The sequence below is a fragment of the Taeniopygia guttata genome, chromosome 24 (genome assembly GCF_048771995.1).
Source record: "Taeniopygia guttata chromosome 24, bTaeGut7.mat, whole genome shotgun sequence".
Taxonomy (NCBI): Eukaryota; Metazoa; Chordata; class Aves; order Passeriformes; family Estrildidae; genus Taeniopygia; species Taeniopygia guttata.
In genome coordinates, this window is record NC_133049.1 from 5,604,758 (window position 1) to 5,618,554 (window position 13,797).

Below are 13,797 nucleotides of genomic sequence, written 5' to 3' on the forward strand. Positions count from 1 at the left end.
TTGGCGTGGGCTGTTCCGGCAGGGAAAGTTTGCCATCAGCAATCTGGCTCCTAAACCAACCCTACAGGGTCATTTCTGTGTTTGCTGAGGCCATCTGGGAACTGGGAAGCCCCGTGAATACGTTGGAATTCAGGTCCCTGTTCCTCTGTGGAGCGCTGTTCACTTTGTGTGGATGTTTGGTTGTCCAAGCCAGGAGGAAATCCAGAGTCTTCCTCTGGAAGAGCTTGGGCTGACACATGCCCAGCAGCTAATTCCTCATGGAGTTTGCCATTTTCTTCAGTGCCCGTGGCTACAGGGAGAATTTGGGCTGGGGCTGGCTTTTCCCTTGTCCTTAGGATTGAGGAGAAAAGGGTGGTAATAGGACTTAAAGGAAAAACTTGTCCACAGGAAGCAGTCTTTTAAAATATCCCAGCAGATGTGCAGAAGAGCTTTTGAAAGCTGATTTCCAGTGGATCTGCATATCACAGAAGAATTACCGGGTGTCTAAAAATACCTTTTTTCTGATCTGGGCCCTTCCTGCTCCTGGGAGCTGCCTCCTGTCCCTCTGGGTTCTCTGATGTCTAATGAGGTTTGGCTCCCACCTCTGCTGAGGATCCCACTCCAGCCGTCTCCAGGAGCTTTCTGGGAGGGATAATTTCAGCTCCTTCTGTCACATAGCACTAAAATCGGCCAGCAGGATCAAAAAAGCAGCAGATAAAGGATTGATGGACAGGTGGGATGATTTGCATAGGCCTCATTTTTATTGAAAAACTGCCATTAAGAGAAAGATGGGATTCTTTAAAACCTGTACTTTTGGAGCCATTCTTGTGGTGGGGAAGGCTGGGGGACGTTTGTGGCCTCGCTGTGCTGCAGGAAGAGGGCAGGAGATGCCTGGAGCCTTGCAGAGGGATCAAAGAGAAGCTGTGGGCTGGGCCAGGTGCCAGGCTGAGCCCGGGGTGACCTCCTGTCCCTCTCCCTGCTCTCCCAGCTGCTGTCCCAGAGGTCTGGCTGCTGGCACAGGGACAGGAAGCTGGGCTGAATGCAACAGCTGGCAGAGCCGGGCACGGGCAGATAGTGTTGCTGCTTTAATTCCTATTCATACAGCACTCCCTCTTTTTATAAGGGCTGGGGGGTGGCAGGCGGGGGGAGGCTTTTCATGGTGCCATTAAAGCCTGGCTTGTTCCCCCTCCCTCGGCTCCGCTGTCTCCTGTTTCTCCAGGCTGCTTTTCACAGGGGCTTTAATTCTCTCCAGACTCTTCCTAATGGATTTTTCACATGGGGCCCCCGAGCACGCTCAGGCATCGCACCGGTTCCCAGAAATTTCACGCCCTCCCCCCCCCCACCTTTGGACACAAAAAAAGGGGATCCTTTTCCCACACTTCCCCCTCTCCCCTTGGTGCTGCTCTGCTTGGAACGGGGTGGGCAGAGGGGTGGATCCCAATCTGTGGGATTAATGGCAATTTGGGGCTGCTGGTGGGTGATCTTCCCCTTTCTTTCTTTCTTTCTTTCTTTCTTTCTTTCTTTCTTTCTTTCTTTCTTTCTTTCTTTCTTTCTTTCTTTCTTTCTTTCTTTCTTTCTTTCTTTCTTTCTTTCTTTCTTTCTTTCTTTCTTTCTTTCTTTCTTTCTTTCTTTCTTTCTTTCTTTCTTTCTTTCTTTCTTTCTTTCTTTCTTTCTTTCTTTCTTTCTTTCTTTCTTTCTTTCTTTCTTTCTTTCTTTCTTTCTTTCTTTCTTTCTTTCTTTCTTTCTTTCTTTCTTTCTTTCTTTCTTTCTTTCTTTCTTTCTTTCTCCCTTCCCACAGTCTGGGTTTGTTTTCTCTGGCATGGGAACGGAGGGTGGGGACGGGATGAGGGGAGAAAACAGTTCCTTGCCTGAGCAACGTGTGAAATCCACCAGGGATGGATGGAGGGAGGGATGGATGATGGATGATGGATGGAGGGATGGATGGATGGATGATGGATGATGGATGGATGGATGAAGGATGATGGATGGATGGATGGATGGATGGATGGATGGATGGATGGATGGATGGATGGATGGATGGATGATGGATGGATGGATGGATGGATGGATGGATGGATGGATGGATGGATGGATGGATGGATGTGTTCCTGCTTGAGTCTGCGGCGCTGGCGAGTGCTACATTGGGGTGGGCAGCACAAAGGGCAGGGAAAAAATAAATATCTCATGAGAAAGGTAGGAAAACATCCCACCTTTTCTTTCCACGCATCCAACCTGGACTGTTAATGAGGCTTTTAACAGGAAAGTGGGCCAAGCTCCTTTAGAAATGAGGCACAGCCTTCCCCTCTCCCGGGGCAGAGGGATCAGGGTGCTTTGGGGGATCTGCACACCACAGCTGGGGCTTTTCAGGGTGGCTTTGGGGACTCTGGGGCCACGCACAGAGTCAGCCTTGCTGCAGGGAACAGCAGGGTGTGAGGAGGCTTCAGAGCTGTGGGAAAATGAAAGTTGAGCCCTGGGGACGTGCTGGGGTTTCCCTGCTCCATCTCAGCCCCCAGGTCTCCCCAGCTTTGTGCACAGCTTTGGGAATTGGGCACCACAGGGGCTGGGACAGTGAGGAGCAGCCCCAGGTGTGGTAAGTGCAGGTGAAGCTGGTGGGAAGAAGTGCTGATGTCTGACTCCAGTTCAGAGGCTGAATGATTTCTTTATTATAACTATACTATAATACATTAATAAACTATTTAAAGGAGATACTAAAACTACAAACCTACTTTTTCTAACTCCCATATCCAACTCACTCCCAACTCGTGCCCCTCTCTCTGAGCCCAGCCCCAGTGGGTTGGATTGGCCACCAGGCTCAAACAATCCTCACCAGAATCCAACCAAGCATCACCCCAGGGAAACAATTCTCCACACACATTCCACATGGGAAAAACAAGGGGCAGAAATAGAAATTTTCTTTTTCTTTTCTCTGTGCTTCCTCTATGAAAACACCCTGAGAGAGAGACGAATGTGCCTGCCACAGCGGGGGCGGTGGCTTGGGCAGGGGTAGAGGGAACAGTGTGGATGTTGTGTGGCTGAAGCTGAGCCCTCAGCAGGCAGGACCACGAGGGGATGGACGTGACTGTCCCTGGTGTCCCTGCAGAGAGGTTCTGTATTAACCAGCTGGCTGGGACAGGCCTTCTGTTGATGCAACATGTGGCTTTGGCTTTCCACAGCCCAGCCCCGCTCCCCATGCTGCAAACCATGCCCTTGCTGCTTCTCTAAGGCAGTTTCTGGGAAAAAATGCTGGCTCCTGCCTGCACAGCATCTTGCTCCTGATTCTGGCTGCAGCAGGGCCCCTCCATCTGTCCCCCAGCCCACTCTGCCCAGTGGGCTGCTCTCTGTGTGGGTTCAGCCTCGGGAGGCTCTGCTCCAGGCGAGTCAGCACTGCACAAACCAAGCTGCTGTTGTCGGGTTGATGTTTCAGGAAAGGCAGGAATTAATCATCTCCCAGGCACAAAAAAAAAAAAAAAAAAACTAAAACATTTATGGCACAGGCCAGCAATTGCTCGAATTCAGTGCCCTTGTCCAAAACCTGCAGCTGTTGCTGTGCCTTCACTTGGGGGAAGTTCTTTTGTCCCCTGTCCTGCAGTGGCTGGGCTAAGCTGTGCCAGCAGGGCCATGGAGGGGGTGGGCAGCAGTCCCAAATTAATCCCCCAAAGGGATTAATTCTCATCCCGTTGGAATCTGCTGCCTTTGAGCCCCTCTTTGCCATCACCCCAGCCTGGCTGTGCTCAGGGGTGCTGAGTTTGCTGCTGGGTCTGCACCTCTCCTTGGCTGCTGGGGGAGAAGCGAAGCCCAGGAGGCTCCAGGGCTGGGAAGAGCACTGGGAAATGTCTCATGTGCGGAAACAAGGCTGGCACAGGGCATTAACAGGGCACCTGCTGCCTGAATTGGGAGGCAGGTGAAGGGCTGAGACAAGCCCGGGGTGTTTAATGCCTGCTGCACACGGTGTTCAACAGGCTCTGAGCTCAGCCAGGGGCTGTAACTGTGCCCAGCAAGGTTGATTGAAGTCCTGGCTCCAACTTTATCTGTGCCAAAGTGTAGGTGTTGAAGTGCATGAAAGAGAAGAGAGCTGCTTTCTCATCTCTTTCCTCTGCCTCTTTTTGAGTTATTTATTCTTCTTTTTAAATAGGTCAGGGTAGCTGTAGGAGCAAGATTAGCAGGAGGAGTGGCACTGTGCTGGCCAGGGAAGGGGAAGAAGCAGTGGGAGGGCTGTGTCCTCATGCTGCAGGGGCAGCACAAGGGGTCAGGAGCCAGCAGGGCTCTGAGCAGCTCTGTGCAGCCTCAGGGCACCTGTGGGTGGGGGATCACAAGGTGCTGCTGCCTTCTGATCCGGGCTGGGATGTGAGGGGAGGGATGCAGAGCTGGTGGGTCCAGCCTGGCACCTCTGAGCAGCTCAATGCCCACCCTCGGGTGGGGTCTGGGGTCTCGCTCCCTGTCAGGAGCACTCTGAGGGAAACTGGAGATGGAATTCTGTCACCCGGTCCAACGGAGCGCGTCCGGACTCAAGACACGGGGCTGGGGAGGGCAAACCACTGCTTCCAGCCTGCTGGGCTCCTGCATGAGGCTTGGCCAGCTTGGCACGGCACCTTCCCCCGGCTGAGGCAGAGCTGACCCCTGTGAGGACGCTCCTCTTCCCCTTTCCCCAGTTTTTCCCTTCCCTGTTCCTTACCCTCATCTTCCCACCCCTCACCCCCCGCCCCAAACTGGCAATGAGAGCACGGAGGGAGGGCGCGTTTCCGCATGGTTTGACACTGTTCCCCCTTCCATCTGTCTTTTCCTACCCAGAATTTCCCTACACCCCGTCTCCAATCGATGATCACAAATCCATGGTGCAGCCGAACATCCCCACACCGGTGATTGGGGGCATAGTGGGAGGCGTCTCGCTGGTCCTGCTGGTGGCCGTGGTGCTCTTTGTGGTACTCCGGCGCCGGCGGCACACCTTCAAGGGTGACTACAGCACGAAGAAGCACGTCTACGGCAACGGCTACAGCAAGGCCGGCATCCCACAGCACCACCCGCCCATGGCCCAGAACCTGCAGTACCCCGACGACTCGGACGACGAGAAGAAGCCGGGCCCCTTGGGCGGCAGCACCTACGAGGACGAGGATGAGGATGCAGGAGGCGAGCGCAAGCTGGGCGGCCCCAAAGCCTACGAGGAGGATGCCAAGAGGCCTTACTTCACCGTCGACGAGGGCGAGGCCCACCCCGAACCTTACGACGAGAGGACACTCGGCTTCCAGTACGACCCCGAGCAGCTCGACCTGGCCGACAACATGGTGTCGCAGAACGACGGGTCTTTTATTTCCAAAAAGGAGTGGTACGTGTAGCTCCACGCCCCTCTGCTGCACTCACACTCACACTCACACTCACACACTCACGCTCACAACCGAGCTATGCCCTCCCTCCCCTGCATCCCTCCGAGCACACCCACGCACGCCCCGGCCCCGCACGGACTTTTTGGATGCTGGGGGCCAAAAAGCGGGGAGGGAGGGCGGCTTTGCTTACGGATCATTTTTTGGGGAGGGGAGGGGAGGGGGTGGGGCTCGTGCGGGAGGGCGGGAGGTCGGGTAATTATTTTCTCTCGGTTTTGGTTTGGCTTTTTAATTTCCTCTCTTCGACGACTTTCGTCCCCTTCTGTGGTGTTTGTATTGGTCGGTGGCTTAGGTGTTACTCTTTGCTTTAACGACTGTTGCCCAGGCTGTATATTACACTCTGTTTGTGTCTTCATGTCTCAGAGTGCCCTTCCCTCCCCGAGCCTTCCTCCTCCCGCTCCCACCCCCCTGAAACACTGGAAATTTGTTTGTATGTTGTCTTCTTTGTTTGTTTTTTAACCTTGGGAGGGGGGGCAGGTGGGCTGTCCGTAGGACAGAGGCCAGGAGAGTTTTATGGCAATGGAAACATAGGTGCCATTTTCAGGTGTATGGATTTTGGGTTTTTTTTCCCCTAATTACTTTTTTTTTTTTTTAATCAATGGGGTCTGGGTGACATTCCCATTGCCTGCTGCACACCTGGAGAGAACCACACGCAGTTTTTAATGACTCAATAAAAGGAAAATGAGGAGAAAAGAGGAGGGGAAAAGCCCTAGACCAAACCCCAGGTGCAGGGGCTGATAGCAGAGCAGGGAAACAAAACTGCCATTTTCCTCCTACAATTTATTATCTCCTGGCTTTCCATTTTTCTGTCTTTGTTTGAGTGTTCTTTGAAATGAAAGAAAAGGAGTATTTATTGCTGACACTTTTCCCCCATGATGGCTCAGAGAAAGGCTGGCTCCTTTTGTTCTTGTCGCTGTTGTTGTCGCTGGTACCAGCCACAGAGCAGTTCACTGGGGCACCACCGTGCCGGGCACATCCACTGGGGAAGGGACCAACTGAGGACACTTTGCTTCCACACATCCACTGCCTTCAGCTCTGCTCTGCACACCCAGGCAGGGCAGGACCAGCCCCTGAGTTTTATTTTATTATACCACTAAGGCTTAATCGTCATGTGTTTACACTTTATTTTTTATTTTGGTCAGAGCACGGGGGTGCTTCTCTCTCTCTCTCTCTCCTAGCAACAACCCCAGCCCGTGGCTGCACCACGTAGGTGGCATTGATTGCCATTTTCCAATATCACATCCCTCTCCTGAGCACAGGCTTGGCAGACAGGGTAGGAGGGGTTGAGCCTGGGGTATTGATCTTTCCCTCCTTGCCTTGAGCCACGGCGTTGTGCTGGGGAGGTTTGGATTGCTGCTATCTCTGCTCTGTGAATAAATGGGATTCCAGACTTCAGGGCCCTCTGTCTCACACCGACCATCTCCAAATTAGATTCACTGGGTTGGGGCTTATTTTTCTTCTTGTGGGTTATATTAATTTTTTTTTTTTTAATTTGATGTATAAATAAATCTTTTGTTTGAAAAGAAATCCCCAGTTTTCTGAGCTGTATTATCATACACATCTAAAAATAGCAGGGCTAATTCTCCTCCTGCCTTACCCGCTGGGTTTTGTTCCACAGCGGTTATCCTGCTGCAAAAAAAGGGAGGAGGGTGGAGAGGCAGAGCCACACAGATGAGTCAAGGTCAGATCTCTGATCCAGGCAGCCTCCAAAGCTTTCCTGTGCTGTGGGGTGCTCGCTGCAGGGCACAGCCCCAGCCATCCCCGTGTGCTGTGATTGCATTAGTGGGGTAGGAGAGTGGGCAATCCAATTGTTGGGCTGTAATCTCTCTGCTGTTCCTGCCAGCCCCTCAGGCTTCCTGGCACCTGGCACGGCAGCCACATGGCACAGGAAGCACACACGCAGCTCTGTGTCCTCCCAGAGCCAGGGCAGGCAGAGATTCCCTCGGGATCCCTCAGCCTGAGCCCTCCCAGCCCCATCCACTGCCACCAGGAGCACCCTGCTAGCAGGAAAGCCCCCAATAAAGGAAATAAAACCTCTCACCAGCTCTCCAATTCTCTGATTAGTGATGATTAGGGGTGGGAATGACTTCCCTCCAGTGCCTCGCGAGAGCAGCACACACAGGGCTTTGATTTCCCCAGAGGGAGAGCCTGTAATCTGGCTCAGTGTGTGCTGCAGGGAGAATTCCCAGCAAAGTCCATCTCTGGAGTGAATAATCCTGCAGATCTGAGCCCCAGAGCCAGGCTCGGAGCAGGATGGTGACAGTGCCTCCAGCACCAAGCCCTGGGCAGGCATCAGCAGGCACTGAGAGAGATCAGTGGCACAGATCTCCCCGTCAGGGGGTGGCTGTGGAAGAAAACAATCTTTTATAAACCCTGCAGGGTCCAGCAGTGATTGTTCACGTTGAGGCCACAGCTCAGGTCTGGCCAGCTCCCACCACACTGACCCCACAGCTCTGTGTCCTAAAGAACAAAGGTGCAAAGGCTGGCAGTGGGGCAGAAGGGCCTGGGAGAGGTCAGGGCTCCAAGGCTGCTCCCAAATTCAGGGATGACCAAAGGAACCCTAGGAATTGCTTTGGGAGTTGTTAGCTTGCCTTTGAGGAGGTCATTTTTGGAGCTGTAGCCTCCTTGGCTTATTTATTGCCCACTCACACACTGTCCACTGATGAGGGCTCAAAACCTCAGTGGGACCCGAGGAAAGGAAAGGAGAGAGTGGAGCAATGTGGAATTTCCAAGCTAGAGCCTGCACAAAAGTCCCTCCCTGCTGCAGCACTTTTTCCTGCCCTTTTTGCACCAGCCAAAATTTAGGGCTTAGCTCAGCCACTTACCTCCTCAGAGTGGTTCAGAAAAGGGGTCAAATGATGGTTTTTCATCCAGAACCTGGAGTGGAAGATCCTTAGCCAGCGTTGCCTGGCCCAGCAGCGAGGCCCCTGCGAGTTCAAGGCTCAGTGCTGCCTTTCTCTCATCCTTGAGCTCCTCAGCATTGCTCCCCTGGTGCCATTAGCACCACAGCCACGGAGAAATGCCACCTCTGTGCTGTCATTTGCTTCTTGCTGTCCCTTGCAAGGTCAGCTAGACAGCCCAGAGACTCTTGGGGTGGTAATTAGCCGAGCGATTAGCCATTAATCCATAGCAAGGTGGAAGAAAAAAGAAGTGTGGGGGAAGAAAATCAGATTGATGCTTCATCTGAGAGCTGTTTTGGTCCAGTAATAGCATCACTGCCTTCTCTGGGTTAAACTGCTCTGAGGGGGCCCTCGAAGGGATTTAGATGAGTTTTTCCAGCATCATCAAGCAGGAAGCGATCCCTGTTCCCACCTGAGTGCAGGGGTGAGCTCAGGAGAGAGGCCAAAGTGAAGAACCACCACGTGCATCCTGCTCCAGCAGGGAGGGAATGAGCTGGGACTGTGCAGGGCTCAGCAGCAGGACCAGTTTTTGCTCTGGTGATGGTGTCACCCATCCCTTTGTGCCCCAATTTCCCTCAGAGGGCGGATTCTGTCGTGTGTGGGGTGCCACACATGAGCTGGGCCGCCTCTCTGGGACCCACAAGTGAAAAATCCCCTTCTTCTCCCACCCCCCTTTCATCAGAGGTGCTGAGGAGGTGGAAATGCCCCTGTGGGACCTGGCAGAGAGCGAGTGGGAGCTCCCAGCCGGGAGAGTGAAGCTGTCCAGGGGCCTCCTCCTCTCCAGCCCTGCAGGAAATGTCCCATTTCTCACCAGTCCCAAACTGGTGTGGCCCCCCTGGCTGTGCCTGGGGTGGGTTTCACCCTGCTGGGGTTGGGTGTCAGAGCCTCATCACTGTCCTGGCCAGGAGGACACATCCCCTGGCAGGGAGCAGAGACATCAGCCCACTGCTTTTCCCTTTTCCAAGCCTCCTCCTGGATGGCAAACCTCTGGTACCTCAGGGTGGGTGGGGACACTGAGCAGGCAGTGAGAGAGGGGTCAGTGACCCAAAATTCAGGTGAATTTGGGCCAATCCCCCATTTCCTTCCCAATATGGATGAAGGGAGCTGTACAAGCAAACAGATCTGTGTCACAGCCCACAACGAGCCTGTGCTTTATGTACAAAGACACCCCAGCTGTTTCCCTGCTGGGACTTTTCTCTAAGATTATTCATTGCAATTCACCCTAGTGGTGTTATTTTCCCGTATTTAATTACCAGGTTTGTTGGTTTTTTTTCCCCCCTGTTAAATCATTTTCATTCAAGCAAGGCGAAAAAAAAATAAATAAAATTAAATTAAAAAATCAACCTGAAGATTTCCTTTATGAAATAAATCAACAAGCTGAGATGGTTGCACCAAATTGACTGCAAAGACATGAGGGACAAAGGGAGCCATTTTCCTGATGCTGAGTCAAAAAGAAACACAACAATTGAGCAAAAATCACGGAGGGTTAGGGAGAGAGAGACTCCAAAGGTTGATCTCGAGGCAATTAGAAAAGGGAGTGTGATTGGAGCGGGGGCTGCTGCTCTGCTGGGCTCTTTTCCTTTGCCCTGCACGAGCACACACACACACACACACACGCAGATTTTGGGGTTTGGGGAGCAGATCAGATGCAGGGAAAACCCCATTTCCCTTGTGGGGGGCAGCTGTGTCATCCCTGCAGGAAAAGGGGGAGCCCAGGTTGTTAAATTCCACTTTTCAGTCCCCCCTCAAGCTCTGCTGTTGTAGCACTGAAGTTTTGGGGTCTCTTTTTGGACACTGCCAGCATGGCATGGATGCTGCCTGTTCTTTGCTGAAGAAGGGGCACCCTGCACCCCAAGGAAATCCACTTGGAATTTTCCCTGGGATGAGCAGGGAAACCATTGGCACAGGGAGGCTGGGAAGGTTTTGGGTCCTTCCCATCACCCCAAAACTCACCTGGAGAGGGGAGTAGGGGGGCTCAGCCCCTCAGCACGGGGAGGAAAGCCAAGCCTTAAGGGTGGGCTGGGATTTGGACACCCCAAAAAGGATAGGGAGACCCCAAAAGGGTCAGGGAAACCCCAAATGGGACAGGGAAACCCCAAATGGGACAGGGATATCCTAAAAGGGTCAGGAGCAGGGGGATTCCCTGTGTGACTCCCCCGGGGTGAATGTAAGGAGCACACGGAGTCAGATCCTCTGCTCTTGGTGGAGGGACTCTCACTGAGGATCTGGATTTTCTTTTCTTTGGCCTTTCTCTTTTTTTTTAAAATATGATTCCTCAGCTCCAGGGATTTTATCTCTCTTTTTCTTTGTCCGCTGGCTGTAATGATCATTGTGGAATTAAAACTGCAGACAGACAAACAAACAACCCCAACCCCACTTTTTTTTTTTGTTTTACTTTGATTTCTTTTTATTTTCTTTTTTATTTTGTAATCTGTGTTGTAAGTGCTTTTGTAAAAAATAAAAAATAAAAATAATAATAATAATAATGTAATGGACTTTTATGATTTTTTTTTCTGGGTTTGTTTTTTTTTTTGGGTTGTTATTTTTTGGTTTTTGTTTTGTTTTGTTTTCCATCCTTTGTAATTTGTTCATTTTGAGTCCTGGGTTGGGGGGGGGGGTAAATTTTCATGGTTATAATTTGTGTGGGCGGGGTGTTGCATCACCCTTCCTTTTACTTGTATAAAAAACCAATAGTGGCTGAGCTGTGGAAAAGAAAAATGTACTTTTTTATAAATAAAGAATTTTAAAAGAAAGAGACCTTCTCCTCCTTTTTGGGGCATCCGTGGCTGCGTCGCCGTGCACTCAGTGGCTGCTGTGAGGGGAATCTCATGGCACCTGTTTTCCAATGGTTTGGCTTGGAAATTTCCCAGGATATGCAGTGTTTTTTGGAAATTCCAATTATTTGTGTTTGTATTTCAGAAGGGGACTTGCTTGCAGCTGAAGACTGAAGGTTGAGGGTTGAGAGATCTCCAGCAATGGGCTGGAGGTGACTGGGAATGAGTGGGTTTGCCACTGGCATGGTGTTTTTGTGTGGAATTCCTGGACAGCAGATCCAGCACAGGCTAAAGGAGGCTGGCAGAGCTTCCATTTGTTGATGTAAACACTGAAATTCCTTGGCTGAGGCCCAAAGTTAACCTGAGCTTAAAAATAAACGGCTAGAAAAACACAGGGCAGAAAAATCCATCAGAAAATCTGTGAAAAGTTAGGACAAGTGTCTGTGGCTGAGGAAGTTCTCACTGCTGGCTGCAGCAGATGGGACAGGCTATTGGAAAAATGTCAATATTTCCCTAGAAATGTGGAATTAGCTGGTGGCAGGGCCAGGATGCAGGGACACTGGAGGATGTTTTATAGTGCCACACGTGGTGGCTGTGGCAGTGGGGCTTCAACAACCTCTGCAGGCTCAGGGTGAGCTCAGGGTGAGCTCAGGGTGAGCTCAGGGGACACTGATGCCTTCTGAAGGCTGACCTGGAACAGAGACCAGATGGAGCTAAAGAATAAAGTGGGGATTTATTAAAAGGATCTCCTCCATGGATGCACCTTGGGCAGCACAGGAGCCCAGCCAGGGCTGCACCCAAGATGAACCCAAATGGCCACAAAATGAGCCCAAGATGAACCAAAATGGCCACAAAATGAACCAAAATGGTCCCAAAATGAACCCAAAATGGTCCCAAAATGCACGAGCGCTCCTGGGGGCTCTCCCTGGGATCAGTTCTGCTCCATTGGCACCTTGGAGTTCATTGTCCCATTCCAGCTTTAGCCCAGGCAGTCCCACCCTGCTTGTTTTTCTCTCTCCAGCCCACGGTGTTTGTGCTCCTGGGCTGAGATTTGGATCATTTGTCCTTGGTGCCCAGCTGGAGCAGGAATTGTTTTGTCTCCCTGCTCTGTGCAGAGAGCTCAGCATCCCCTCATGTGGAGCCCAGACCTTCACACCGAAGCAGCTCAGAATGTGAAAATGCTCAGGATTAGGCTGGGAAGGAGTGGTTTGGTCCCTGGGGATTGTGCCAGGGCAGCAGGAGGCTGGCACCAGGCAGGAGAATCCTCCAAACTCCTGCGCTGCTCACAGGGCCAGGCTCTGTCCTCCTGCTCTGGGAGGGATTAGAGGGAGCCCTGGGAATGCTTTCCTTGTGGAAGAGGAGGAAAAACCAGGTTTTGAGGTGACCAAGGGGACTTGTGACCACTCTCTGGGCTGTGTCTGCCCTCCCCACGTTTCCCCCTCTCATTTTGCCCCGTTAGCCATGGCACCTGCTGGAGGTGCAGCTTTCCTCCAGGACTGACCACAGCTCCCACAGAAGCAGCTCCCAGCAGCTGCTTCAGCCACCTCAGCCAACCCTGGGGGTGGAGAGGAACAAAAGGAGCCCTGCAGAGCTGGGAAGAAGGACAGGAGGGGCTGTCCTGGCTGGGATGAGCCCCTGGGAAACGCTGCTCTGATTTCCCAGGCTGGACCTAAAGAGTTCAGCGATGATGGATAAAACCCACGGCCTGGGGCCTCCCCTCAGCAGCTCGGGTTGCAGAGGGCTGAAGGCAGCAGGAGCAGCCCCCCATGCAGAGCCCCCAAGGATTGGGTTTCTTTGGAACCAAGCAGAAACACTCTGGGGGTGGGAATGCCAGCAGTGCCTGCAGCCCATGGTATAAATAAAAAAAGTGGCTTGGATCCCTTCTCCAAACCACAGCCCTGCTGGCCCCAAAATGGGGCTGCAGAACCCCAGGTGTCAGAATCTGAGGTATTGATGATTCTGAGATTGTAGAAAGTCTCTGTTTTCTGCCCCACTGCCAAAGCAGAAGCCATAATTGGTCTGTGCTGTTTCAAGGCTGTTTATTCTGTTTATCTCTAACATGTTCTGCTGCCCTGCCGCAGCTCTGTCCTGCAGGGCAGCGTGTGGGGCTCTGCCCTCAGTGGGATGGTACAAACATTAAATACCACAAACTACCTGTGCTGGATTTACAATAACGTGCCAATATCTGTCACCTACGTTGGACAGTGTGTCCCCAGCCTGAACCAACAGAAAAATGCCAACACCACAGTGACACATGGAGGGCATGAAGAAGGAGAAAAAGGACAAGGCACACCCAATTTCCTCCATCTTGTCCCCTTTGGACCCCTCATCTAGAATCCTAAAATTTTACTTTTGCACCTGTGCCACACGTAATTATTACTTATATCAAACACTCAGAGCTGGTAATTGATCCTGTAAGATTGAAAACTCTTTTCCATGGACAGAGATCACAGCCAGTGTCTCTGGGGGCTCTGTCCAGGGGGGTTCCTGACCCCTGCCAAGGTCCCAGACCTGCCAGGGCAGTCACAGGGATTCCCTGGATTCCCACAGCCCAGGGAGCAGCACAGGGTGAGGCAGGAGGAGATTTGTGGCTGCTGCGTGCACAGGGCTGAGCATGGTGGGATTCACCGCCCCAGCACTGGAAGATGCTCATGGAATTTGGGGCTGGAACGTCCCTGGTGGAGGTGTGTCACTATAGGACAGGTGAAAGCACAACGTGAGCTACTGCTGTTTGTAAGGTGAAAAAAAGAGAGAGTGCTTATTTTCTAA

General features: G+C 52.0%; 1 protein-coding gene across 4 annotated transcripts in view; it reads left to right on the forward strand.

Annotated features, from left to right (window-relative positions):
• NECTIN1 (nectin cell adhesion molecule 1) overlaps window positions 1-13,797 on the forward strand; it is a 96,112-nt gene that overhangs the window by 52,701 nt on the left and 29,614 nt on the right. The window contains exon 6 of one of the 4 annotated variants that reach the window (XM_012570741.5): window positions 4,768-11,007. The exons of the other annotated variants lie outside the window; for them this stretch is intronic. Coding sequence (XP_012426195.1) covers window positions 4,768-5,309 — 542 coding nt within the window. The 3' untranslated portion in view covers window positions 5,310-11,007. Of the gene's footprint in view, window positions 1-4,767; window positions 11,008-13,797 lie in introns of those variants that run through there. 4 annotated transcript variants of the gene reach the window in all.